At 45.3% G+C, this 25,023-nt stretch overlaps 11 protein-coding genes across 15 annotated transcripts in view; 6 read left to right on the forward strand and 5 right to left on the reverse strand.

The window, feature by feature from the left end:
* Nucleotides 1-17,729, forward strand: part of RpL34b (Ribosomal protein L34b) — a 195,028-nt gene extending 177,299 nt beyond the window's left edge. For all 4 annotated transcript variants that reach the window (XM_070996149.1, XM_070996147.1, XM_065867166.2 and 1 more), the window contains exons 2-3: nucleotides 17,082-17,159; nucleotides 17,221-17,729. In XM_070996149.1, the coding sequence (XP_070852250.1) occupies nucleotides 17,095-17,159; nucleotides 17,221-17,662 (507 nt within the window). In that variant the 5' untranslated portion in view covers nucleotides 17,082-17,094 and the 3' untranslated portion in view covers nucleotides 17,663-17,729. The remainder of the gene's footprint in view (nucleotides 1-17,081; nucleotides 17,160-17,220) is intronic.
* alpha-Man-IIa (alpha-mannosidase 2) lies at nucleotides 45-4,878 on the reverse strand. Its single transcript, XM_036817115.3, has 5 exons — nucleotides 4,646-4,878; nucleotides 4,061-4,587; nucleotides 2,186-3,658; nucleotides 795-1,857; nucleotides 45-685 (listed from the first exon to the last, which is right to left on the reverse strand). The coding sequence occupies exons 1-5, from the start codon at nucleotides 4,757-4,759 to the stop codon at nucleotides 536-538; spliced, it is 3,327 nt and encodes a 1,108-aa protein (XP_036673010.3). The 5' UTR covers nucleotides 4,760-4,878; the 3' UTR covers nucleotides 45-535.
* On the forward strand, nucleotides 5,272-7,454 carry Task7 (TWIK-related acid-sensitive K[+] channel 7). Its single transcript, XM_017082421.4, has 6 exons — nucleotides 5,272-5,730; nucleotides 5,787-5,839; nucleotides 5,905-6,007; nucleotides 6,070-6,131; nucleotides 6,185-6,585; nucleotides 6,640-7,454. Exons 1-6 carry the CDS (start codon nucleotides 5,604-5,606, stop codon nucleotides 6,911-6,913), a joined length of 1,020 nt encoding a protein of 339 aa, XP_016937910.1. The 5' UTR covers nucleotides 5,272-5,603; the 3' UTR covers nucleotides 6,914-7,454.
* On the forward strand, nucleotides 7,543-9,465 carry betaTub85D (beta-Tubulin at 85D). The gene is made up of 2 exons (XM_017082420.4): nucleotides 7,543-8,140; nucleotides 8,371-9,465. Exons 1-2 carry the CDS (start codon nucleotides 7,748-7,750, stop codon nucleotides 9,316-9,318), a joined length of 1,341 nt encoding a protein of 446 aa, XP_016937909.1. The 5' UTR covers nucleotides 7,543-7,747; the 3' UTR covers nucleotides 9,319-9,465.
* Nucleotides 10,144-13,036, reverse strand: LOC108015857 (LMBR1 domain-containing protein 2 homolog). The gene is made up of 3 exons (XM_036817143.3): nucleotides 12,750-13,036; nucleotides 10,970-12,295; nucleotides 10,144-10,905 (listed from the first exon to the last, which is right to left on the reverse strand). Exons 1-3 carry the CDS (start codon nucleotides 12,918-12,920, stop codon nucleotides 10,318-10,320), a joined length of 2,085 nt encoding a protein of 694 aa, XP_036673038.2. The 5' UTR covers nucleotides 12,921-13,036; the 3' UTR covers nucleotides 10,144-10,317.
* BBIP1 (BBSome interacting protein 1) lies at nucleotides 12,969-13,421 on the reverse strand. Its single transcript, XM_017082426.4, has one exon. The coding sequence runs from the start codon at nucleotides 13,251-13,253 to the stop codon at nucleotides 13,026-13,028; it is 228 nt and encodes a 75-aa protein (XP_016937915.1). The 5' UTR covers nucleotides 13,254-13,421; the 3' UTR covers nucleotides 12,969-13,025.
* On the forward strand, nucleotides 13,832-15,416 carry LOC108015849 (golgin-45). The gene is made up of 2 exons (XM_017082417.4): nucleotides 13,832-15,116; nucleotides 15,197-15,416. Exons 1-2 carry the CDS (start codon nucleotides 13,923-13,925, stop codon nucleotides 15,341-15,343), a joined length of 1,341 nt encoding a protein of 446 aa, XP_016937906.4. The 5' UTR covers nucleotides 13,832-13,922; the 3' UTR covers nucleotides 15,344-15,416.
* Nucleotides 15,376-16,534, reverse strand: LOC108015850 (omega-amidase NIT2). Its single transcript, XM_017082418.4, has 2 exons — nucleotides 16,379-16,534; nucleotides 15,376-16,315 (listed from the first exon to the last, which is right to left on the reverse strand). Exons 1-2 carry the CDS (start codon nucleotides 16,395-16,397, stop codon nucleotides 15,483-15,485), a joined length of 852 nt encoding a protein of 283 aa, XP_016937907.4. The 5' UTR covers nucleotides 16,398-16,534; the 3' UTR covers nucleotides 15,376-15,482.
* A 535-nt stretch (nucleotides 17,730-18,264) lies between the features above and the next one.
* LOC108015855 (protein FMC1 homolog) lies at nucleotides 18,265-18,844 on the forward strand. The gene is made up of 2 exons (XM_017082422.4): nucleotides 18,265-18,410; nucleotides 18,466-18,844. The coding sequence occupies exon 2, from the start codon at nucleotides 18,467-18,469 to the stop codon at nucleotides 18,770-18,772; it is 306 nt and encodes a 101-aa protein (XP_016937911.4). The 5' UTR covers nucleotides 18,265-18,410; nucleotide 18,466; the 3' UTR covers nucleotides 18,773-18,844.
* Nucleotides 18,697-20,335, reverse strand: Or85f (Odorant receptor 85f). The gene is made up of 4 exons (XM_017082423.4): nucleotides 19,443-20,335; nucleotides 19,182-19,383; nucleotides 18,974-19,129; nucleotides 18,697-18,917 (listed from the first exon to the last, which is right to left on the reverse strand). Exons 1-4 carry the CDS (start codon nucleotides 20,207-20,209, stop codon nucleotides 18,864-18,866), a joined length of 1,179 nt encoding a protein of 392 aa, XP_016937912.1. The 5' UTR covers nucleotides 20,210-20,335; the 3' UTR covers nucleotides 18,697-18,863.
* FER (tyrosine-protein kinase Fer) overlaps nucleotides 18,784-25,023 on the forward strand; it is a 34,824-nt gene continuing 28,584 nt past the window's right edge. Inside the window, exon 1 of one of the 2 annotated variants that reach the window (XM_070996891.1) lies at nucleotides 18,784-18,899. The gene's annotated coding sequence lies outside the window, so the exon portion shown is untranslated. Of the gene's footprint in view, nucleotides 18,900-24,430; nucleotides 24,730-25,023 lie in introns of those variants that run through there. The other variant, XM_065865947.2, reaches the window with a different exon arrangement.

A 25,023-nucleotide genomic window follows, 5' to 3' on the forward strand; every position in this document is an offset into this window, starting at 1 on the left:
CACGTTTTTCTTATTTTTAGTTTAGAATAGCACTTAAAAGTCGATTCTAAAATGAGAGTCAATTTATTCGATTCGTATAAAACAAACGTCGAGATTAATATCATTGCCTTTGCAGTTGCGTCATTAAACACTAAGCCTACGTTACAGTTAAACTTTAGTTATAGTTACGATTCATTGTTTTTAAGCAATATCCAGGGCGGGATATCGAAGACAGACATGTATTGCTTGCTGTGGGACTGGAGGGATATCACAAAAAACGTAAAAACCTAGGGGAAACAAAGTAAAATGTGTAGTTACAAAGGGGTGCAAAAAACACACCGCTGCGTCATAGGATTGAATTTCCAAACCCTTGTGTGGAAGCTTGAATAAATAAATGATACGTAGTATGGATTACGCATTACGTCTTGCAGTGCAGTCAGTGCTTGAGTTGATCATGAAACGAAGATTGCCTGTATTGCAGTGAGTTAGCGTCCGAGATTCATAGTTTGTTCTTTAGGTCCGTCTCTCCGTCATTTTGTTGGAGGACACGATTCGATCAGCTTGTGTGGCTGCTCACATAGGCGGCGGTATCCATGGGGCACACTTCCGGCGCCACCATCGCCTCCATGAGCTCCAAATTCTGAAGGAAGGTGAGCGTCGTGCGCTCGCATCTCGCCACATTCGGCAGTAGGTGGCACACATCCAACTGAGGAATAAAAATAAACGGACGGATTAATAAAACGGAGAAGAAAGTGATTATTAAAGATCTGAAGAATTCGCGAAATTATTTTTGGATGTATTTTCAGTAGACTCACCTTCTGTGCGTGCTCTTCCGGGATGCCACATTGCATCAGATTGGTTCGGTGCATGACATATCCAACGCGCTGCGTCTTAGCAGAGCTCTTGGTCAAGCGTCGCATAACGGGCACGTCCAGATCCTCACGGGCCGAAGGATGATCGGCGCCAAACTGTCCCTGTGCCCCGATCCATTCATTTTCAGCGAATATAAACTTGTCCAGCGGGTCGAGCAGTGACTGGGAGGCCTTGTGGGCGGCACTGGTCAAGTATCCAGCGGAATGCATCTCTGATGGACGGGCACAGCTGTTAATCTTCTCCAGCACCAGGCGATAGATATGCAGCACCGGTTTGTTATCCAAAACACCTTGTCCCAGACCACGCTCATCGTCGCTGGCCAGGCGACGATCCTGCATTATCTCCAGCTCACCCGAAGCCAGGGAAGATCCACCCAGCGGTTGGCCCGTAAGCAGAGTGAGCCGCATATTGGCATCCTCGATGAACATGCCAGAGGGCACGGGATAATAGTTGGCCTGCAAAGGTAGCTTTTCCAGACGCCGCCGCTTGATGAACTGTAGCCCGTTGAGATCCGTGTAGAAGATGTCGCCACTGTCGATGTGAGACTCCAAACGCATCACGATCTCCGTGTTGTCCAACATGCCTATGTCCACCAGATTGCGAATCTCAGGTGCTCCGCCTCGCATTATCGTCTGGTGAACCACACTCGGCAGGCCCACGCTCACCGACGACTCCAATTTGCCCTTGGTCACCAGGACCACTGGATGTTCGAGCTGAAAGGGTGTAGCCGGTCCGTTGGGCAGGAACAGATAGGCTCCGGATCGATCGCCATGCGAACGAACGCCATACTTGAGGAACTTTAGATGCACCGGCACATGTGGACTATCCTGGGTGAGCTGGATGGACTTGAGCAGGCCCTGCTCTGAAAATGCCAACGTGGGGCCATTGCCCACTCGCATTGAGATCTCCCGAGGCTCACCGAACTTGACATCCTCTGGATACTGACCCAATGGCACGGAAGTAGGGTTTGCTCGGAGCAAGAGATTCGAGGCGTACGAAGTATGTCTGTGGATGAGATTAGAGTGTTAGTTTCAAAAACAAATAAAAACATTAAAACTTGGAGTGATCAAGGCATCTGGTAAATGGAGAGATAACATGCTGGCCTCGCTGACAGAAACAAATATTAAAAAATATGGTTTTCTTTTGTGTCGCACATTAGCTGTAACATCAAAAAGCAATTAAAAAGTATCTGACCGTACATGCATTGATTTCCTGTTAAATAACTCAATGAATTTTGTAAAGTAAAAAACACTATAAGCGAAATAACTTTAAACGCTTAAAATCAAAACACGATTATAATACAAGAACACGTCATCTCTAAATTGCTACTTACTCTGGTTTGGACTCGGAGATGGTCAAAACGTAGGTGGCCAATCCCATGGGCGGCACCCGAGCCTTGAAGATGATGCGGTACTTGGTGGTGGAGCCTTGTGGGTGGATGGTCTTGGTAAGCGTGTCGCGGTGCCAGCTCCACACAGGTGACACTTGAGCCTCCACTGGATTGTTCGCCAGATCGCTGACACTAACGAACGGACTAGACACATAGAAGTCCACCAGCTGTTCCCGCCAGTGGGGCAGGGTGTTGTGCATCACCACATGCTTGGAGGGCAGTACATCCTCGCCCAATATGATAGTGGTTCGACTGTCCTCCACACCTGATCCCGGCCAGCGCGAGTCGTCCAGCGTAAAGTACGAGAAACTGAAGTCCGGACTGTAGATGGAGGGCTTGGTAAGAAGGCGGTAGACAGACTGCTGCATCACCATTTGGCAGGCTTTTAGTGCCTCCTGCATCCGCTGCTCGTAGTCTTGCACCACGTGCGTCTTGGCAGTGCCAGTGATGCCGTCATGGTGCTGAAACAATGACAGTTCCCTGCGGGCCTGCTCCAGACGCTCCTCGATGCGCGCCATTCCGTCCCACGAATGCCAGGCGGAGAGCATCTCTGCTGCGCGGACGTAGTGCATCAGAACGCGGTCCATGCGCTTGTGGTAAGGTCTGGACGTGTAGTAGCCACTCCAATAGTTATCCGACCTATCGGCATATGTAAAGAAGTCACCGCTGAGCGTGGGGAACTCCGCCTGTCCCGACTTTTCCGCCTGGTGAACAGCATCAAAGTATTCGTGCAGTGTGCCGAACTGCGCCTGCACATTGAAGTGCGCCTGGCTATTGATGTGCTCGAACAGCTTCTCATAGTTCACGCGCTGCACATCCCACTCGGTGTTCTGCTTGAAGCGGAAGTCGTCGCCCAAGGGAATCAGCAAGACGTTCGTACGATACAGCTCGGCCTTCTTCTTCCACTGATCCACCAGCAGATCTGATCGGAATGCCACATTCCCATCCACAATGGCTCGCGGTGGCGCCTTCCAGGGACAACTTAAGCCGAATGCTCCCAGGCGCTTGAAATCGAACTGGCAGCACACTTTGGGATCCGGGCCACAAGTGTGAGGAATATCGTACGAGTAGAAGGGCATCATGTGGGTGAAGAGAGCCGTGTCCCCTTTGCTGTCCCAGATCTGGCGCCAGTGGAACTCCAGCTGGCGCTGCTGGGCCAGCTCCTTCTTTACCGAATAGTGCGTCCGCTGGATGAGCATGTTCTTGAAGCCGCTCTTTTGCAGGATGTACGGCATGGTGGGGCTGTGGCCAAACGGATCGATCGCCCAGGAGGCAGTGGGTGTTACATTCAGATACTGCTTCAGCCAGGTCTGGCCCTCGGTCAGCTGCAGCAGCACGTTCCTCCAGTGAGAGTTGGCCTCGTCCGGCATCACCCATCCGCCGGAAACGAATTCCAGTTGTCCACTCTTCACGATGCTGAAAAGGAAACATAATTCATTTAATTATATATACTATAAGATGTAAATTGAACAAGCTATCTCTGCATTGCTTTCCCAAAACATATTTGTTGCTAAAGAATGAGCTTATCAGGTTCAAACGTTTGTATTCCGCATATATAAGCTCATTGTTTGTACACTCATTGTGAATTTCTGTAGAAAACATACGTATTTCAATAAATTTTTAAAGCGAACCTCTGTAGATAAGCACTAATCTATATTGCTATGCAAAATGCCTAAACAAGCAGCTCGTGCCATCGCGATCTGTTTAAGCAAACGGTTGCAATACATTGTTGCCCATACCAACTGTTTAAAGTTTAAGTACCGGCTTTACGTTACTTTGTAAGCAAAACTCATTGTATTATTTAAAGGGAGTGCTTACGACTTCATCTGGAGCTTTTTGTTCTCGCCCAGATCGTGGTAGAATCGGGCAAAGTACGAGGTCTCCGCCCAGATGAACTTCATTTCGGGATTCTCGTGCAGATGCCGGAGGGCGTTGGACAGGATGTGCTTGGTGTCGTGCTGGTAGTAGTCCTCAAAGGTCTGGATCCATCCGGGATCGTTGTGCGAGTGCGGCACCACGAAGACTTTGAGTTTGTGATGGGCGTTGTACTTCAGGGGATCGTACTTAATGTTCCATCCCTGCTTCCACACACCTCCATCTATGTCCTTAAAGGACATGCGATCGTATAGCTCCAGCATCTGAACCTCCACATTTGGCACATCCTGGACCACATCCTGGCATTGTCCTGGCCTCAGAGTCCGTGCCTCTTTGTGTGGAGCCCTAATCGGCTCCTCCCGTTTAGCTGTCTTGGCCAGACGAGCCCTCAGATTCCGCATCTCCTCGCCGTGCTCCTGCAGGCCATTTTCCAGTTGTTGCAGTTTGTTTTCTATGTTCTCATAGTTGGGCTGAGAAATCCGAGGGGTTTATTATTCACTGGGACTGGATAAGGCATCATTTATTTACCCTTTTTTGGTTGGCTGCCGGCGCCGAAAAGTTTAGGATCACGTACAGGCTGAGGAAAACCAGCAGGCAGACGGAGCAGAGGACCAAAGCGAAGCGTCGACGTATGCGCAACATTTTCCGGTTAATTAAGCATGGAAAAGTCGACGTCACAGACACAGCAGCCTACTGCAACAATCCAATCGCTTGCTACTTGCGTGGTTTTTTTCGCATAAACAAATTGGAACTGGCGATAGGTTTTCTTGTTTTCGATTGTTTGCACACCTATCGGCGCTGCCAACTCGGCTGGTTTTTGGAAAATGTTAAAAGTGGTTAAGAAACCAAGGGAAGTCACGTATTTCAATATATTAAAAATAAAAGTAGTTTTCAAAAATATATTTGTTTAATCAAAAAATTAATACCATTATTCTTAGCTTTCATTTCAGTGTAATAAGAATTATATTAAGATTTAAATAGTTACAGAAAATATATATTAAAATATATTCATTAATAATAAAATTAAGTGTATTAACTTCATTGCCCGTAAAAACGAATACTCTAAAATTTAGAGTAAAGTGTAAAGTACTGTTACTGTAACTGTAAAGTTTCGAGGAATGTTAATGTTATGTTATCTAACAGGGACAGCCAAGTGGCAACGCCAGCAAACTCTGTTGCTTCTGCTGTGTAATAACGGCTACATTATTATCTAAAAAAAGGATTAAGGGACTTCTCACCATCGACAGTTGTTAAAGAGCTTTTTAAAATGTTTTAAACATGTAAAAGTTAAAGAAGTTGATCAGTTCACTTCTTATTGATCCTTGGTAAAAGGATTTACAAATTTCTGTGGATGCTGTGTGTTTGTTTTGCTGGCACTTATTGATTTTGTCAGAAGCAGCATCTTTGCCAGAACGGAAAAGGCGCCAGTGGAAAGGATTCCAAAAGAGATAACTTTTCAAAAGAATATAAATACACTCTTTCCAAAATGAAGCGTCAGAATGTTCGAACTCTTTCCCTGGTGGTATGCACCTTCACCTACCTCCTTATTGGAGCCGCAGTCTTCGATTCGTTGGAATCCCCAACCGAAGCAAAACGATGGGAGTTCTTACAGGGTAAGAGCCTTAATATAACCTCATCCTGACTTTATCTTACTATTTTTCGATTTCAGCCGTTAAGAACAACTTCGTGAAGAAATACAATGTCAGTGACGAGGATTTCCGGGTGAATCAGACTACTTACTACGTTTACTTAAATAGTTAAGACTAATTTAACTTTGTTTTTCCTAGGTGATGGAAATTGTTATTATTGAAAACAAACCACACAAGGCAGGTCCGCAATGGAAATTTGCTGGAGCTTTTTATTTCAGCACTGTTGTCCTTGCTATGATAGGTATTTTACGATACTATATCATTCTTATAGATTTTTCTGTATTATGATCTTGTAATCTGTAGGATATGGCCATTCCACACCAGTCACCATTCCGGGAAAAGCATTTTGTATGGGTTATGCAATGGTAGGTAGAATAACTATCCTGGTTTCCCATCTAATAAAGATCTCCTTCTATAGGTAGGCATCCCTCTAGGACTAGTGATGTTCCAGTCGATCGGTGAACGTCTGAATAAATTTGCGTCAGTTATCATAAGACGGGCAAAAAGGGCCAGTGGAGCCCGATGTACGGATGCCACCGAGATGAATCTTATGTTGGCCACCGGAATGCTCTCCTCCATAATTATAACCACAGGAGCAGCAGTATTTTCCCGGTACGAGGGATGGAGCTACTTTGATAGCTTCTACTACTGCTTCGTCACCTTGACCACCATTGGATTCGGGGATTATGTGGCACTGCAAAATGATCAGGCCTTAACTAACAAACCGGGCTATGTGGCACTCAGCTTGGTCTTCATCCTTTTCGGCCTGGCTGTAGTTGCAGCCAGTATTAATCTGTTGGTGCTGCGCTTCATGACCATGTGAGTTTTATTTTATGGAAGAAAAAACTTAATTTAATTGTTTTTAAATCTCAGGCAAGCCGAGGATGCCAAGAGAGATGAGCAGGATGCCCAAAACCTGGCCGGAAATGCCCAGCCGGTGACCTTCGATGATGAGTCCACCTACAATATGCATGGCAAATTGCTGGAGAATAACTATACTACCGAGAATGATGAGACCGCTTCTCTATGCTCCTGCACCTGCATGGGCGGCACAAGGTGCCTAAACCATGAGCAGTTCGTCGATCCGGACTTTCAGCCCACGGATATCATTGAGAGCACTTTGTGCCTAAAGCGCGCTTCCGTCTGATATCCGTATAGCCAGCTGTGGGACTCCACCATGTAGGAGCCAGAGCCAAAGGATAGCCACATTATAGATACAATCCTTTAGAGACCCAACCGCCGCCAACCCAAAACATTGGTTGTTAGACGAACCTTCCCTACGTAGATATTTACACAATGGATGGGTTGAATATTATGGCAAGGAATTATAAAGAGTTTTGGGATTTTTAGGAAATTCCAAGGACATTTATATTTTAAAAACCTTCTAAAGGAATTGGAAAACGGGCTTTGAAAAGCCGTTAAAAATTTTTAAATACTTTTCCAGTCTTCTTTAACCATAATAATCGACCCATCCCATTATACACCCATTTACATTATATGTATTGCATATACACATTTACAAAGGAGGAATCTCCGAAACACCCATGTCAATATCAATCGTATCATCTGGCTGGTAGCCGTAGAATCTATTGGTTCTACAGCACCGCCAACCTCATCCCATCTCAAATTTTATCTGTATACTGGTTGTACTAAGTACTCTATTAAAGTTTGTGCTCAAAACCCTTGAACTGACATATCTTTAATTTGGTAAAGCAAAATATTTCAAATACTTGGATCGTAGTAGGCAGGCTAATAACCTTCCCAGACGTATTCCCTAACAGCCTCAGTCCACCCCAGTAACAGCTAGCAAGTACACGTGTAGAATAAAAACCTGAAAAATTATACGTTAAAATATTCAGTTTTCCGCCGGTTTTTGCCCCCCTCAGAGTGCTAAAATAAAACTCGGTTTTTATCAACTTTTTGTTGAAAATTTTTTCTTACAATCGGTTTTTCAACCATTGATCCTTGACAGTCGGTTAAGATGCGTGAAATCGTGCACATTCAGGCCGGACAATGCGGTAACCAGATCGGTGGTAAATTCTGGGAGGTTATTTCGGATGAGCATTGCATAGATGCCACCGGAACGTATTACGGAGACAGTGATCTGCAGCTGGAGCGCATTAATGTGTACTACAATGAAGCCACCGGTGCCAAGTATGTTCCACGGGCTATTCTGGTGGACCTTGAGCCCGGCACCATGGATTCGGTTCGATCCGGCGCCTTTGGCCAGATCTTCCGACCGGATAACTTTGTCTTTGGTCAGTCCGGTGCCGGAAACAACTGGGCCAAGGGTCACTACACAGAGGGAGCCGAACTGGTTGACTCTGTTCTGGATGTGGTGCGAAAGGAGTCGGAGGGATGCGATTGCCTGCAGGTAAGTAGAGGGTTAAGAAGGTCCCCCAAAAAGATTGGGATCTTTGTCACAGTAGGGATATGAAGGGCGGCATTATTAGAATTGGTTGTAAACGGTGCAGCGGCACAATTTTTTACGCTGCTGTATCATTTACAGACATACTTTAGGTGCAATTTAATTTTTGAATGATGTAAAATTGACAGGGTTGTTGAGATCATGATTTTTTAAGAAATATACTATTTTCTTTATAGGGTTTCCAGCTGACCCACTCGCTGGGTGGCGGTACCGGCTCCGGAATGGGAACCCTACTGATTTCCAAGATCCGCGAGGAGTACCCCGACCGCATCATGAACACCTTCTCGGTGGTGCCCTCGCCCAAGGTGTCGGATACCGTGGTGGAGCCCTACAACGCCACCTTGAGTGTGCACCAGCTGGTTGAGAACACCGATGAGACCTACTGCATCGACAATGAGGCGTTGTACGACATCTGCTTCCGTACCCTGAAGCTGACCACTCCCACCTATGGAGACCTGAACCATTTGGTTTCAGCCACAATGTCTGGGGTTACGACTTGCCTGCGATTCCCCGGCCAGCTGAACGCCGATCTTCGCAAGCTGGCGGTGAACATGGTGCCCTTCCCCCGGCTGCACTTCTTCATGCCTGGGTTCGCTCCACTCACCTCCCGTGGATCCCAGCAGTATCGGGCTTTGACTGTTCCAGAGCTGACCCAGCAGATGTTCGATGCCAAGAACATGATGGCTGCCTGTGATCCGCGTCATGGTCGCTACCTAACCGTTGCTGCCATTTTCCGTGGACGCATGTCCATGAAAGAGGTCGACGAGCAGATGCTGAATATCCAGAACAAGAACAGCAGCTTCTTCGTGGAGTGGATCCCGAACAATTGCAAGACGGCGGTGTGCGATATTCCGCCTCGGGGTCTGAAGATGTCGGCCACCTTCATTGGCAACTCGACGGCCATTCAGGAGCTCTTCAAGCGCGTCTCGGAGCAGTTCACGGCCATGTTCAGGAGGAAGGCATTCTTGCATTGGTACACCGGCGAGGGAATGGACGAGATGGAGTTCACGGAGGCTGAGAGCAACATGAACGATCTGGTCTCCGAGTACCAGCAGTACCAGGAGGCCACTGCCGACGAGGAGGGCGAATTCGATGAGGACGAAGAGGGTGGCGGCGATGAATAAGGAGTTTGTTTCACTACACTATCTACACAAGGACTCAAACCGACATCCAACATATAATACCAAAAGCTGGCTGACGACCACTGATAATAGAACACAATTCACTGTTTTGCGGCTGGCACCATGCTCATTTAAAGCTTTGTCGATTGTACATATTTCCTATTGGGATTTTTTCGAGATTTTACCCATTAACACTTGCTAACCACTCACACAGGCTTTCCCCTTTCTTAAACTCTTGTTGCAATTGCTGTGTATTCTAGGTTTACAAATAAACATTTTGTTAACTCATTTACATCAATGTCCATCGAATTTTTGTACTACGTGGTCTAAAGAATTCGCATTACATTTTAAAAGGGTTATTATGAGCGAAAATCAATCATTATTAAATCATTTTTAAAAACGGTCACATGATTTCTATTATATAATTCATTAAAATTAATTTAAAATGAAAATTAAATATTTTAGGATTTTTAAAATACAACTTCCAATGATTATAGTGGCAATCCTTTTACATTAACTTTGTCATCGTGTTGTCAAACAAAACGGTCAAGTTTTTCCAGACAAGCGACAGTTGATTCTAGTGTGCAATTAGAGAAAAGGCAGAACGATGAATTCGACCAATACGCCGCTTACCTCACGATGTGGCTATCTGCGCAGCCGCAAACGCATTAATCCGCACCCAATATCGCAATTGATGAAGCTTGCAAAGGCAGAAAAATCCGAGAAACACTCAACGGAGCTGGAATCATCGTCGAAACCGGAATCCCAGCCAGCTGCCCAGGACGTTGGCACCGACGTTGACCAGGACATTGGTAAACTATTCAAGAATCCTTTCTAGTGGTTTATTCAATCGAATAGTGTACATACATAGGTGTAGAACAGCAGCAGCAGTGGCAGCGGGAAATACTTAAGCACGAACGAAATATATAAATACTGTGGAACATTGCAGACATTGAGATACTCGGTTACGAATTGAAATAAAGAGATATCCATATTTCGAGCCTAGACATCGTCAAAGAGTCCTCGCGGTGGCGGTCCCACAATGCGGCCATCGTGTTCCGCCTCGTAGTCCGGGTCCCGGAATCCCACCTGTACCTGGGTGCTCACTCCGAACCGGTCGTTGATCTCCTCTGACAGGGATCGTGGAACGCCTAGGGCAGAGGAGGAGGCCACCGCCGCATAGTCAAAGCTACCGTCGCCATCGCGGAGCAGTCCGTCCGCGGGAGTGCGACTGCTGGCCAGCCCACCAGGCCCTCCACTCCGATATTTGCTCAAGTAATCGCTGCCTAGAACCTGGTCAGTTCGGTTGAAGTCGCGTCTCCTGGCCATCGCCTCCTCAGCGCGCTGCCGTCGGCGCTTTTCCCGAGCTATAAGATCCTTTCCCTCCTGTACCAGCTCGGTGGCAATCGTTTCGTTCTGCAGGAACTGCTGAAAGCCGAGAGCATTCAGGGCCCGACTGCCAAGGCTAAACCAGGTGGCCAGGCAGAAAGCCAGCATGCACATTGGGAAGTAGATATTAAAGCCATTCGAGATGATGCCGATAACGTCCATGTGGCCCATGATCTGCGTGTAGACCGTCTCCATAATACGCTGCGCGTTAAGAAAGTAAAGGTATAAGTAATCGTAGACTTTGCAAAGAATATAGATTACTCACATTGGGTATAATGTGAGTGTCCATGTGGATTAGACCCAGGAAGTTCAGGCACATGGGTGGCGTCAGGCGGCAGAGTAGCATGCCACTGAAGATCAGGCTGTGCTCGTTGGTCTGGTGATGCGGTGCCAGATAGTACAGGTTCAGAAACCGAATCCTCAATATCGTGGAGTAGGTGCAATAGAAGAAGTAGCAGAGAACAACCATAGAGAAGACTTCGATGGTGAAGAAGTCGTAGCTCTCCTTGGCCACGTAGATCACGTTGGCGAAAATGGAGAGCACAGGGCGGCGGCTAAAGAAGGTAAGCTCACTCCACACCACCATAGCGGACATGGTGGCGGTCAGGACGCACATGGCCTTCAGGAACGGGGCTTTCAATAGACACTCCCAGTACCACTGCAGAGTGGCGCTGTAACAGATCCTCTCCAGCTGTGTGCGCTGGCGCGGAAACTCCGACTTGAAGCGCCGTTCCGAAGAGTGAATATTCTTGGCCACATCCTCAAGGTGCAGCACCGTCTGCACCTGCACGCTCCACAGCGCTTCGGTGCGCTGCAGTGTTTGCAGAGATTTGATTACTTGCTTATGAATGCGAACCAGCGCCTTCTCCGAGGGCAAGATGGTAGAGCTAGTGGCTCCCATGCCGCTTCCACCGGTGCGGGCAAAGTTGCGGCTCGCCCGCTCCTGCAACTCGATGGGAACTTTGCGCATGATAGTTTCCAAGCAGGGGCGCAGCTCATGATTGTTCGGTATGACCCGGCTAAGGCCTTGCAGAGATTCCAGAATATCATCCACATGCTCCTCGGCCTCCGCCTTCTCCGTGCTCAGTTTGGCCGCCTTAAAGTAGGCGTATTGCAACGCAAATCCCGGCTTGGCATTGTTCCAAAGCGACCTAGGTACCTCCACCAGAGCGTAGCCCAGAAGCAGGATTAGCAGGAACAAACCCCAGGTGTTTGAAGCCGACGAAGCGATTGCCTTCAGCTTTTGCCAATCCAGAGACTCCCCTTTCACAGCTATATAGATGAGGAGTACGCCGCAGATGAAAAGGTAGGATCCGTAGTAGATGGCATTCTCGATAAGCGCCGACTTTAGTTTGCCCTTGACTGTAAAGTCGCCCGCCTTAAGGTACGACTGCATCAGCGGCATGATCAACCAGGTGAGGAACTGCGAGCTCCAGTATATAATGCGCCATAGGTTGGGGAACACGGAGGCTGGGACCATGCCCCACGGCTCCTGACACTGGGGCGGCGGGGTCACATTAGCGGCCGAGGTATTGGTCGCATTCGGGGCTGGGGTCGGTCGGTGCTCCTCCACGCACTGGCGATACAGGGTCTGAAATGAAAATTATTAGGTTTAGTACGCATTTAGTAAGAACAAAGCATAGAGGAAATCCCGAATTTTTTGTTCTAGCTTTAGGGGTGATTCATTGAAAGATAAGAAATTCCGAACCAAAATCAATGCAGAAAATTAATCACAATTTGATTGGTGTCTGGAAAGTTATAGATAAAGGCGGTTTTATAACGATCGAAACGTGTTTTTAAATAATTTTACCCTTTTAAGGTATCTGAATTTTCACTATAAGACTGCAAGAAAATGTGCCTGTTATAAATATTAGTATTTTACGTAAGCCTATCTAGTTTAAATCTTTTACTAATATAAATAGAAGCCGGAAACAGGATCGGACGTTTTAGGACTGCAAGGATAAACCATATGGAAGGTGAGAAGTATTTGTTTGTTAAGTAAAATTCCTTCTATTTCGACTTAAGATCTTCGAAACCCAACTCACCGATGTCACATCCAGCGGGATGGAGAATACGATCAAAAAGGAGAAGCACCAGGCGGTCAGCACGGACAAGGTGACCAGGATGTGCTGACGTGGTATGTTACCGTAGCGATACAGTGAGATGCTGGCCAGGAATAGGGCGGCCACGATGCCGAAGCTCAGTAGGTAGGCCATCGTGCCGAATCCTTATCCTAATCCAGGTGCTAGAGTGCTGGGTTCTTGTGCTTTTTAGTGAGTGTGCTTATGACGACTGTGATTTCGAAAGTAAGGACTAGTTGTTCATAGCGAGCCAGTGGGCTCCGTGGACTTCTGCTGGTGGCGCTTCTTCTGCAATTGCCGGGCGGTGTCCCGATGCATTTCCTCCAGACGTTCCAGCGCCTGCGTCTTCAGCGGCATCAGATGGGGCCGGCAGAAAAGCAGCTCCGTTTTGTGCTCGAAAAACAATTTTCCGGTCGTGGGCTCAATCAGATCGATTTTCTGCAGCACCTCGGCCTCCACAGCGGACATCCTTCGTCGAAGGCGCTCCACGGGCGGACAAGGGGCGTGACCGGGGGTGGTTGGGGGCGGCGGAAGCGGTCTCTTCGTATCGCCGGTACCAGGTAGTCCTCTTCTTCGCAGCACGTCTATTTATTTGTTTTATTTTGCAGTCAAGTCAATCAATCGTAGTGATGTGAAAAAACGTCGATGCAACGCGAATCGATGTTTTCTTGGTTTCGATGTATGGCAATGAATCGATATTTTACAAGATATCGGCGGTTTCATAAAAACGATTTGGTTTAGCAAATATTGGTAGAAGCATATCTTAAAAACAGACCATTTTTATTTAATCACAGTTATTTTTCATATACAACCATTTTGCCAACTTTGACTATTTTATTTCGAAATTCCGCTGGAAAGATGGGAACTTTGAAAATCGTAGGTTAACAGTTAAACAGGAGTTTATCCAAACTAAGTGTTAAACATAGTTACAGAATAAAGTTACACAAATAAATAACCATTTTCACAGCTCCTAAATCATTTTGTGTACCTAGCCGAGTTAAAAAGTGTACCTACATAGGCGTACCTTGCAGCGAGTTGGCAGCCCTTCGCCATTTGTTTTTGTTTTGCTGGCACAACCAGAGAAATTCTTGAATTTAATTTAGAAAATTTAGATTGGCCTGGCCAACACTGTCAAGCATGGAAGCGGATGGCACGTCAACAAGGGTGGACAAATCTCCGGATTGTCGCACCAGTGGCGATGGCATGGAGCAGCCGGAGAACAGTGCGGCAATCAAAACAGAGAGTGAAATCCAGGCCAGTGCTGATGTGGACACCAAGGCCAAGAGGCCCCAATTATCGCGAAAAGACAGTACCATTGTCCAGGAGGCTGTAATGGGCAGGAAGACTTCAGCCAGCAGTGGCCATGCCTCCAATCTGCCCCTTCCCGGCCTGCACACACTTTACAGACGCCCCGAAATCGTTACCCGAAGTTTGGCGCCCGTCCTGCCCAAGGGTGAATTGGTCCAGATGCGGCCAAGATTGGTCACCAATCCGGAAATCCTGCCCGAACACAAGAAGACCAAGGCCCCCAAGTTCGTGCCCTTTGAGCCGTATCCAGGTGCCGTGAATCCCATGATCTCTGAGCCAACAAGCAAACACAAAATCCATCGGGACAAGAACAACCTGGACATTGCAGTGCTGGTGGATCAGGTGTCCTCGTTGCGCACGCAGGAATTGGACACGGAGCCGAAGAGTATTAAGGAAACCAGCACAGTCAGCAATCAGGAGTTAATCTCTCTGCAGGAGGAGCTGGCCAAGATGCGTGGGGAGCGAGATTACTTCCAAGCGCAGTACAAGTTCCAAACGCAGGTTAACAGCGAGCTAAAGAGCCTGTTGGTGGCATCCGTGGGCGAAGATCTGCAGACACGGGTCAATGTGCTTACCGAGGACAAACTGCAGCTGGCCAGGGCGCTCCTGGATACCGCCAACAACCTGACTACCCACACAGAACAGATTGAGTTCCTGGCCGGGCAATGTGAGGTCTGGCGGTCCAAGTTCCTCGCCAGCAGCGTTATGGTCGAGGAGTTAGCCCGCTGGAAAGCCGATCTCACCCAGAAGAACCAACTACTTAACGAGTCCACCAAGCAGCTACTGCACGCCACCCACCAGATCCGCGAGATACAGCTAGATATGCTTAAGCAGCTAAAGTTCCTGGCCAAGATTCGCTTTTTGAACCTGCCCGCCACCGATGTGATCAGTCTGAGTGCCGAGAACTTGAATATCCTCCAACGCATGGTCCTGCACACGGGAGTGGGCATTCCCGAAGAGACGCTGAAGTTGTCCAGCGCCAGCACGAGTCCACTTTGCGAGGCGGAAAAGTATGCAGTTAGGGTGAGTGTGGAAAGATAATAGATTCATTGCTTTCTTATTTGCATTCTCATTGATTGTTTCTGTTGCTTATCTTCCCCAAGGCCTTGGAATTCATTAGTCAGCCCTTGATGGCCACCGATGAAGCCATACGAGCTCTTTTCGACCAGGCCCAGCGGCCCCACTATGTGCAATCAGCTGCCGCGGAGGTGGCTCCTACCGATAATCCACAGCCAGATAAACAGCAATAGTTAGCCATCTTAAGAAATCAGTGTGACATGTGTTTAGGTCTAATAAATTTTATATACAATCGACAAACATAAATGCTAACATAACATTCATTTCGTGGCTAAAACCAAAGATTCTCGAAGAGTTAGATAGGCATATCCTTTACTTGGTCTTCCGTTCGGTGGCATACAGATCCAGGCGTCGTTGGCCAAAGACGGGAATTTGCTGACGCACTTGCTCCACCAGGGAAAAGTCGATATCGGCCACCACAGTTTCCTCGCCTTCGCTGGCAGTCTGCTGCACCTTGGCCCAGGGATCCACCACCATGGAATGGCCAAAGGCCACATACTCGGCGCTTGGATCTCTAGCTGGGGAAGTTGTGACCACGAAGAGCTGGTTGTCATTGGCGCGAGAACGCTGCAGGAGTTCCCAGTGAAGAGGACCCGTGGTCATGTTGAAGGCAGCCGGATAGATAATCATCTCGCAGCCTGCGTTGCGATAGAGCCTGGCCATCTCCTCGAATCTGATGTCGTAGCAGATGCCGATGCCGATCTTGTGGCCATCGATGTCGATGGTGGTGAAGTCATTGCCTGCGGAAAGGGTTTCCGACTCCTTGAAGCGAATGCCGCCCTTGACATCAATATCGAAGAGATGCATCTTGCGGTGCTTGGCCACCAGTTCACCAGTGGGTGACCAGACCGTACAGGTGTTGTAGATGGCATCATTCTCGCCCAGTTCCGGAATAGTTCCACCGACGATGTAGACCTGGTGCTTCTTGGCCAGACTGGAGAGCTGCTGGGAGGTGTAGCCATCGGGTATGCTCTCGGAGTACTCCCGGAAGTACTTGGTGCCGTAGGGGGCGTTGAAGCACTCGGGCAAGGTGATCAATCGAGGGCTGTGCTCCTTGACTGCCGCCTCTATTTTACTGGCGGCATTTTGGACATTGGCCGCCTTGTCCTTGGATCCCTTTAGTTGCAGTAGCACCAATCGCATGACTATGATGGAATCAGGTCAGGAATATTTAACTAGAACTCCTTTAGGGTCAGTAAAACACTTACTATTGCTGGCTTTGCTCATTTTGCTGCAATTAAATGTTATCTGTTTGCGGTTTGATAACAGTTTGCACCACAAACAAACCAACAACAGGTGATGGCAGGGGCGTTGTGAAAAGGGGACACATAAATATAATTTGGAAGTAAATAACTATTCTTGGTTTTTGGTTATTAAATGTACATAATGCTATAAAATAATATTCTAAATTATTAGTTAATCTATATCCAAAAATATGTTGGTAATACCATCTAAAGTGCATGAGAATATGCCCAAAGTATAAATAAATATGTAATTATTATTTTCGTATAAAAATAAATACTTGTCCATAAATCTTGGATTTTATGTTCACTTAATTACATTTATATTTCTTTATTTAATTCCCTTTTGTATAAAGTACCCCTTCTAGGCTCCTGTTATTAAGACAGTCTGGCAGCCCCTTCAGTGCTGGAAAGTGCCGCACCGCCGGCAGCGCAGCCAAGTTCACGTCGCTCGGCAGCAGAGTTGCCACCTTTCTTTCTAGTTTCGTCTCTTTGAGGTATGCACGTGTTCAATTTACAATTTCACAGAAATTCGCCGCAAAGTGTGAAATACCCCATGAAATATACCACCAAAAGCAGCCAAAACTGCGCCCACCCCAGTGATACACCTGACTAATAATGATTTTCCACGCTTTTGCATATGTAATCGACGAATCGCCACGACCAGCAGCAACAACAGCAAAATGGTCCAACGTCTGACGCTCCGGAGACGCCTGTCCTACAACACACGCTCCAACAAGCGCCGCATGTAACTAGCATAGTGCTCCATGGATATCCATGTATTAATATTTGATCTTTTCGACCTACAGTGTTCGCACGCCTGGTGGACGTCTTGTGTACCAGTATGTGAAGAAGAACAAGACCGTGCCCCGTTGCGGCCAGTGCAAGGAGAAGTTGAAGGGTATCACCCCCTCCCGTCCCAGCGAGCGTCCCAGGATGTCCAAGCGCCTGAAGACCGTGTCGAGGACCTACGGAGGAGTCCTGTGCCACAGCTGCCTGCGCGAACGCATCGTGCGCGCCTTCCTCATCGAGGAGCAGAAGATCGTCAAGGCCCTGAAGAGCCAGCGTGAGGCGCTCGTCAAGCCGGTGAAGGCCCCCAAAGCCAAGCCCGACCCCAAGAAGAAGCCAGCTGCCGGAGCCAAGGGCACCAAGGCCGGCGCCGGCAAGGTCACCAAGGGTGGTCCAGGCGGCAAGGGAGTCGCTGGCAAGAAGCCCGGCCAGAAGCCAGCCGCCGGAAAGCCCAGGAAGTGAACAGCCCCCGCTACGAGTTCGGTGTACTGCTAAATAACTTTTAAAATAAACTGTTTTTCCAATCGGATTTGTTGCTTCACGTTGTATTATTTGTTTTCTAGTCTATGTCTAGCTTCTTATTGGAGGCATAGTCCTCCCAATTGGAAGGTTAGCAATCAAATCCTCCAAATGTAAAAGAAAACCTGTTTAAAAGATGTTTTGGTAAAACAGGCTACAACCCAAAGTGCTCGTTTCAGTCAAAGGGCCTTATCTAGAAAATGTGCTAATCTTTCAATTTGTTTTGGATAACCGAATTGTGTTGGGTTGATTGTATAAAATTATTCTAATTTTAGGATAGGTAACAAAAGGTTGCATATCTCAAAAAATGAAAGAGAAAATGTAGCTAATGGGAAATCGAATGGTATTCTTATTCATCGTAAATAACATTTTACAAACAATTTTCTTAGTCAATCTTTAGTTTTTAAGCATAAAAGTCGTGATTTCTTTATTTAATAATATAAATAAAAATTGCAGTTTTAGCATACCTATTTATTTTTGTTAACAATTTTATTTTGTATTCCTATAAAAAAAATTTCTTTACTATTTAAATGTTTCTGTCGCGAAAAAACAATGCAATCTAAATGTTTGCCTTTCTGTTGAGTTCGCTGCTTAGAGTGATCACTGTATGTTTTGACAAGTTAACCAGGGTGGCAACTCTGCAGAAAACAGCTGTTCGGCAGAAACACTTCGAATTTTCTTGAAAAATCACGTAAGTTGCTGATTGTTTGGTTTTTCTTGAAACTATGATTGTTGTTTTTGCACAGGATGTCGGGAACAAAGGTGCTGCGCTCCCTGCTCCACGAACTGCGCCAGGCTTCTCCAAATGGCTGCATCAAGGACTCGCTAGCGGCACGCTACGTTTTGGCGCAATACAAGAAGTTTGCCACCACGGAACAGCAGGTCTGCAAGGCCCGCAATGAAGCCACCTTCCTGGGGCAGACTTACTTGACCTACTTGGCCAGCCAGCGCCAGTACCTGGAGCTCTACAAGGAATTCCACGGGAGGGGCGAGAGATCCGTAAGGGATACCGCCGACTTGGTGGGCTTCAAGCTGCCCACGGATCCCAAGTGATGGTGATCTGTGTAGATCCTAGTTATGTAGTTGCTAGCGTAGTGCGATTAAAGCGTGGCTAATGTTGCTAAATCCGTGCTTTTATTGCCCTCTACTGAATCATCTGCCTAAGCATGGTCATAACCCGGTAAGTCACGCTCATCAACTGAAAGGAAAACCAAATATTGTATGTGATAAACATAGGATTAGCACATATCCTACCTGTTTAAAGGTATCCAGCGATATGGGCAGGTAACCCATGGCACTCAATTCCACGGGTTGATGTGCTCTTATAATGATTATCAGCAGGTACTTTTTATAAGCTATAGAGGCGTTGTGAAAGTCATGATTGTACACGGCATGGGCCACCTGGGCACTCTGCAAGAAATGTTAGTTACTGAGAAAACTTAAGATCCCTGCAATAACCCACCAAATCCAGGACTTGCTGACCGTAATAGCACACCAAGTACACCTGCATGACCGAAGTCCCGATGAAAATCACATAGGTACAGCCCTCCAAAGAGACTCCCTGAAGCAGGGTGTATACCGCCACTGTGCAAAGGACCGCTGCGGTGGTCAGCAGGCTCAAGAGCAGAGATCCTCCAAAAATCTGATTCAGATCGTTCTGCATACTATTGGGGAATGTAAAGAAAAATTGCAAATGAAAAATTGAATATTATTTTTGTCTTACCTGACCAGGTAAACTTGCTTATCCACAATTTTCGCCAGGAACTGTCTATCTTCATAATCGTTCTCCACACTGGGCTTGTGATCCTCCAACGATTGTATAATGCCCCTGAAGTGGAGATTAATCTGGACCTGAAAGTAAATTAGCCAGATGTCCGCGCCGATATTTGAGATGACCATTTGAGTGCTGTGCAGCCATTCCAGAACATAAATTGCCAAGTATATCCACTTCGAATGCCTTTCAGGATTAAATATAAAGTAGGGATAGCAGTGCATGTAGGTAAATCCATGATGGGTAAAATAAGATATAATCGACGTAAGAATCGGACCGATGACAACCATTATCGACGAGCCAATGTAAATGATAACTAAGTATACGAATGACTTCGACCAATAGTGGTCGTTCACCCGGTGATATATCCTGTCCAGCGTGGTCTTCGGATAAATTGAGGCCAGTTTGGAGTTCAAACTTTGGATGGCAACGCGTTGCATGGCTGTGGCGTACTTGGTATCCGAGTTGATGACATATGTGACCAGAGTACTATAACGCATGATCAGCGGTATGTTGTCAATGGTTTTAGCTTCAACCATCCGAAATATCATGAATCCCACGCAGACGCTGTGACTGGCTAGGCACAGAAAGCGATACAGTCGGTATAGTATCCTCTGGGATCGGGTCTTTGGAACGCCAAGCACATCGTAACCCATCATCCAAAAGACTGCAGCGGGAAATCGAGAAAAATCCTCGTAGCTGTACTGCACTGGTTCCATTTTAAAGTTGTTCTGTGTCTACTTTTGCTCAGGGAAGTTGTATTTATAAGGTCTAGGTCCTGTGAGAGTGGCTTGCGGTTTTGTAGTGTAATTGAGCAAGGCGTTAAAAGGCTTTAATAATTAAAATGAAACTAACCTTACTCAACTATTAAACCATGCAGGTTTATATCCGGCATGTTATAAATAATGGTGGTACTTCGTGATTATGCTTGAAGTAATATAAGTCAAAAAGATTGGTGATGGCTATGGTTATTTCACATATGTACAATATGAATAAGCATTCTAGTGAATGGCAAAGAGCAGACAATAAAGAGAACACATAAACTAAAATTAACATTAATTAAGATCAATTGAAAGATGCGCAGAATCAAAGTTGCAATAACCAAGGCCAACTGGGTTATGAACAGTACATAAGTTAATATACCCTTGTATAAGGAGCCTTTAGAATAGTATATCTAGTCAGATATATAAAGGTCATACTTTTATTAAATGTGAAGACAATTTTTCAAGGTCTTTAAGTACGGGAATTCCTTGTGGTTTCACACCTTTGCCAGCTTAAACGTACCTTGTTTGAACGTAGAGGTGAAAATGACAATAATAGAACCTGAGATTAAATGTAGTAAGTTTTCCATGCCTTTAAAGCTCGTCTGGTTTTAATGGTTTTATAAAGTTGGAACCTAATTTAATTAGATTTCGGTTATTAACACTTAAGCAGCCCGTTTGTGTGCCCATTCCCGCTCTTGCCCATAAAAATGTGTACGCATAATAATGCTGTTTGACTGGGAGAAGCAACCACTTTGGTCACTTGGCTTGCACTTAATAATTTCCATAAATGAGCTCCTCAGCTTTCTTGGGCGTGTTTACCGTTTCTTTGTTGCTGCACTTGTCTTTGTTGCTTTTGCTTTTGTTGTTGACATAAATGAAATTCTTGCACACAGCAACAATTGGCATGGGACTCGTCCGCTCTATAGGTTCTATCCGACTTCTGACTGGAATGCTAAGCAGCAGCAGCAAGGAGCTGTCTGGCTATCGATGTGGCTGCTGACATTGCAGCAACCTTTAAACTGAAAGGTGTTACCCTATGCGAAAAAGATTAAGTATCTTAACTTACTAACTAAGTATCTTAACTAAGTGATCCATATAGAGATTTCTTAAAAACCCACAAGGAATATAGTTATTGGTTCCTGGTAAATAATATTTTGTTTAAAAATTCTTTTTCGATTATAGTAATCAGTTTAGGATAGTTATAAAAAGATAAAAAGATTCATTTTAGGAATCCATCTCATAAATGTATCTATAGATACATATTTACATAGATACTACATATTTACTTTACAACTTCTGGTAGCTTTTTTTGGGAAATATTTATGTAATACTTCTGGGCTCCTAACTAACTTAATTTAATTATCTTTTTTAATCTCAGCTAGAGCTAGAGCTAGAGTTTGAAGTCACCCTAAGGTATCAAAGCCAAAAGATACAAGACACCCATAACTCGAATCTTCAATGCTCAATGCATCTTAATGGTTTTGTTTTGATTTTGTTGCTTCATGTCTAACCTATAACAACCATTCATTTATTGGCCCCACACTATTGCACAATTTCCAAGTCGGTCATCCATTGTTTGACGAGTTCTTATTTCCAAAGCATTCTGGCTCAGCCAGCTATATACTCGTAGACCCATAGATATATGCGAGTTCAGACCCATGTTGAACTTCTCTCATCAATTTTACTACTGTCTTACACACTGCATATGTTATTTATTCATTAGTTTCAATTGGCCGCCAACTGTTGCCTCCCATTTTCTTCTGTTCTTCGAAGGCAGCTGAAACCGATGCCCCATATATTATGTATAGCCACCAAAGAATTGCACTTGCAAAAGCAACTCAAACATTAATGGGACATTCGAAGAGATTTATGTGAGGCAACTATGCGTCACAATAGACCCAGGTCTGCTTAAATTAGAAGCAGATATTTAGGCCGTCTCTCTGTTTATAGTTGGTCCAATTCTTCGGATAAGATGGGGGAACTGTGGGATATACATACGTGGTATGTAAGCAAATAAAAAGGAAAATATCCTGTCCAGTCATCAGGACACCGGAAGGTGCCTGGTGTCGGGATATCGCCGTCTCACTAAATACTTTATGAGGCTGAGGCGCCTTTGTAAATCTTCTTTTTTGCCGTCTGGCTCCATCTAAAATAAACACAGCGAACCGGGACCCGGGAAACAGATCCGGTGCATAGACAACACGACAAACACCCTAAAACCCAGAAGAAAACACAGGGAAAAACAACAACTGCAGCGGGCAGATGAATGGCTGGCGGAACAAAGAGCACGCAGAGAGTCTGAAATGGGCAACAGGCTGGCCAAGAGACGTCTGGCCTGGTGCAAAATATAATGGCCCAGAGGTGGCGAAGGTGGCTGGCCATTTGCCCGGCAATCAAATCAATGGTCAGGGGTTTTGTCCTCCAGCGCGGCAGCATTAATCGGCATAAAGTACAATATCTCACACCCCTTCAAGTACCGATGCGATTTCAATATCCATTATTCAGTCGGTGGAGGGGGTGGTGGATTATAGAGTGGATTGCCCGCACACCAAAAAAATTGTTTAAAATTTAAGGTGATATCTATAGATATACAGAAAAAAGAAAACCTCTGTGTATAAATGGGTCTCTTTAAATTTGATTTTAATAATTTAAAGAAAATTTAAAGTGTGATTTTCAATACAGTTTTTAAGTATCAGATTCTGTTTTATAATAATTTAGTGTCACCAAAATACAATTTTCATAATTCTTGAAATTTTTGGACCCATTGGTTGGAAAACCGTAAGCCCTTTTTTCCAAGATATATATTTAGATATTCTTTAAAGAGAGATTAATATTTCCCTTGAACTTTAATTAATTTTTTCTGAAAATAATATCACATATTTTAAATTCTAAGAACATTTTTTATATAAAGTAAGTTTACTAAATGAAAGAAAGAAATGTTTTATACAACAAAAAATGGCCTTTAACTCAGAATTTCTAATCTTTGATGGCGAATATTTTTTTCTTTCAACTAGACATTTTCTTAACATTTAAGATTTGTTTTCTGTGCATTGATTTTAAGCTCTCGACAGTGTAGGACTTTGCAAACACTGTTTGCATTATGCGCAGAACAGACCCATCTCTGACCACAAGGACAACAAAGACCAGGAGCAGCAGAGCTACTGCGCTTTTCACTTTCCCATTTATTAATGAATTTATTGGCCCGCCTGCGTTTGATGCGCAAATGCATTTTCACATTTATCGTGAAAATGACAGGCAACGAAAGGGGGAAAATTAAATGGACAATTGCAGGGGGTTTGGATTGCGGGGGTGTTTGGTACTGGACGAGGACGAGTCAAGGGTAGATCACGCATAGCGTTTATCATAGCTTTTGTTTTGGTTACACTTCAGCTGCTTCCGTTTCCAAAGCGACCCAGTGGGTGGGTGGGTGTCCTTAGATCCTGGCAGCTGTCGCCCAAAGGACCCGAACCTGTGTAATTAATAGTGCGGAAATTTGGTAATTCTCCGATTACAACAGTCATCGCTGTCTAGCAGAGTAATACCAAAGAGCAAATTCAAGACTGGAACAGGACAAAACAGCGAAAAATACAAAAGGGATTCACTTTCACTCTATTTTGGTGGAAGGTTAAAGAAAATTGGTTTAGGGTCTTGTCTTAAACTGATTCTATTGGTTTTCATCTATTTAATGTTTCTAATTCTCTAAAAAAGTAATAGTATTTTTCGTGTATTTATTTAACATTGAAAAAGATCTTAAATATAAATTCCCAGCCAGAATTTAAAATAATAATTAAAAAATGTTTTTGGGTTTTTTGTTAATCATATTATCAGAACCTTTTAAAATGTTTCAAGATTATTGTTCATTACACATAAAGTATACAAGTTAAAATACATTTTGATTTCCCTTTAGTTAGAATAAGATTGTTTGTATGGGAAAGGGAAAAGCCAGGAAATAATGGGAACGACATTTGTCAACAAACTAACTAATCCCCTGAAAAACCCACTATTAAGCCTCGTCTGCCCTATAGAGACTTTCTTTTTTGAAAATGTTTGCTGGGTGTTCGGTAACCGGTTCTCCTGCCAGTTCTCTCGCTCTCTCGGCTTCTCAGTTTCTCTGTTTTTCTCGCCGCACTCGCGTTGCTCATTCGCCGCATCGGCCCGAGTATCTGGCTTTTTGCCGGCGCTCAGTTCCCGCTGAACATCCGAGGCAAACGGTTCGCTGCGTTTGGGCCTGGTTTTATTAGTATTTCCCCGATTCTGTTCGATCCGATATTCCGTGTGCCGTGCTCTATTCGCAATATCCGAGTTTCCGAGCCATGTGAAGTGCAGGCATCTCGATAGGCCTAAGAAATTATAATTCGTAGTCGCTGATAAGGCCTTTGACACGATAACGATCCATATTTAATTATGATTGTGCCAAAAACTGTGCTCTGACTACGCAAATTGCAAGTGAAATCCGTCGGCAAAGAAAATCTGCGGTAAATGTGGTTCCCCTCCTTAAAATCAAATACGAAAAAAATAAGAATTATATCGTGATCACCTCAAAAATTGTTATTTACATTTTTAATTTATATAACGGTGGTGTGGCTACTACTCTTCTTAAAGAGGTGGTTGTTGCTGCTGTTGTTGTTGTTGTTGTTCTGGTTCTGGTGGCTGGGATGCTCCCCTAGTTGCTGCCTAACCCGTTTATGTTTTACTCGACTTGGCCAACTGCACACGCACATACAGACAATGCATCAAGTTGCTGTTCTGGCGCATCCATGAGATACACA

This window comes from Drosophila suzukii, chromosome 3, assembly GCF_043229965.1.
Source record: "Drosophila suzukii chromosome 3, CBGP_Dsuzu_IsoJpt1.0, whole genome shotgun sequence".
Taxonomy (NCBI): domain Eukaryota; kingdom Metazoa; phylum Arthropoda; class Insecta; order Diptera; family Drosophilidae; genus Drosophila; species Drosophila suzukii.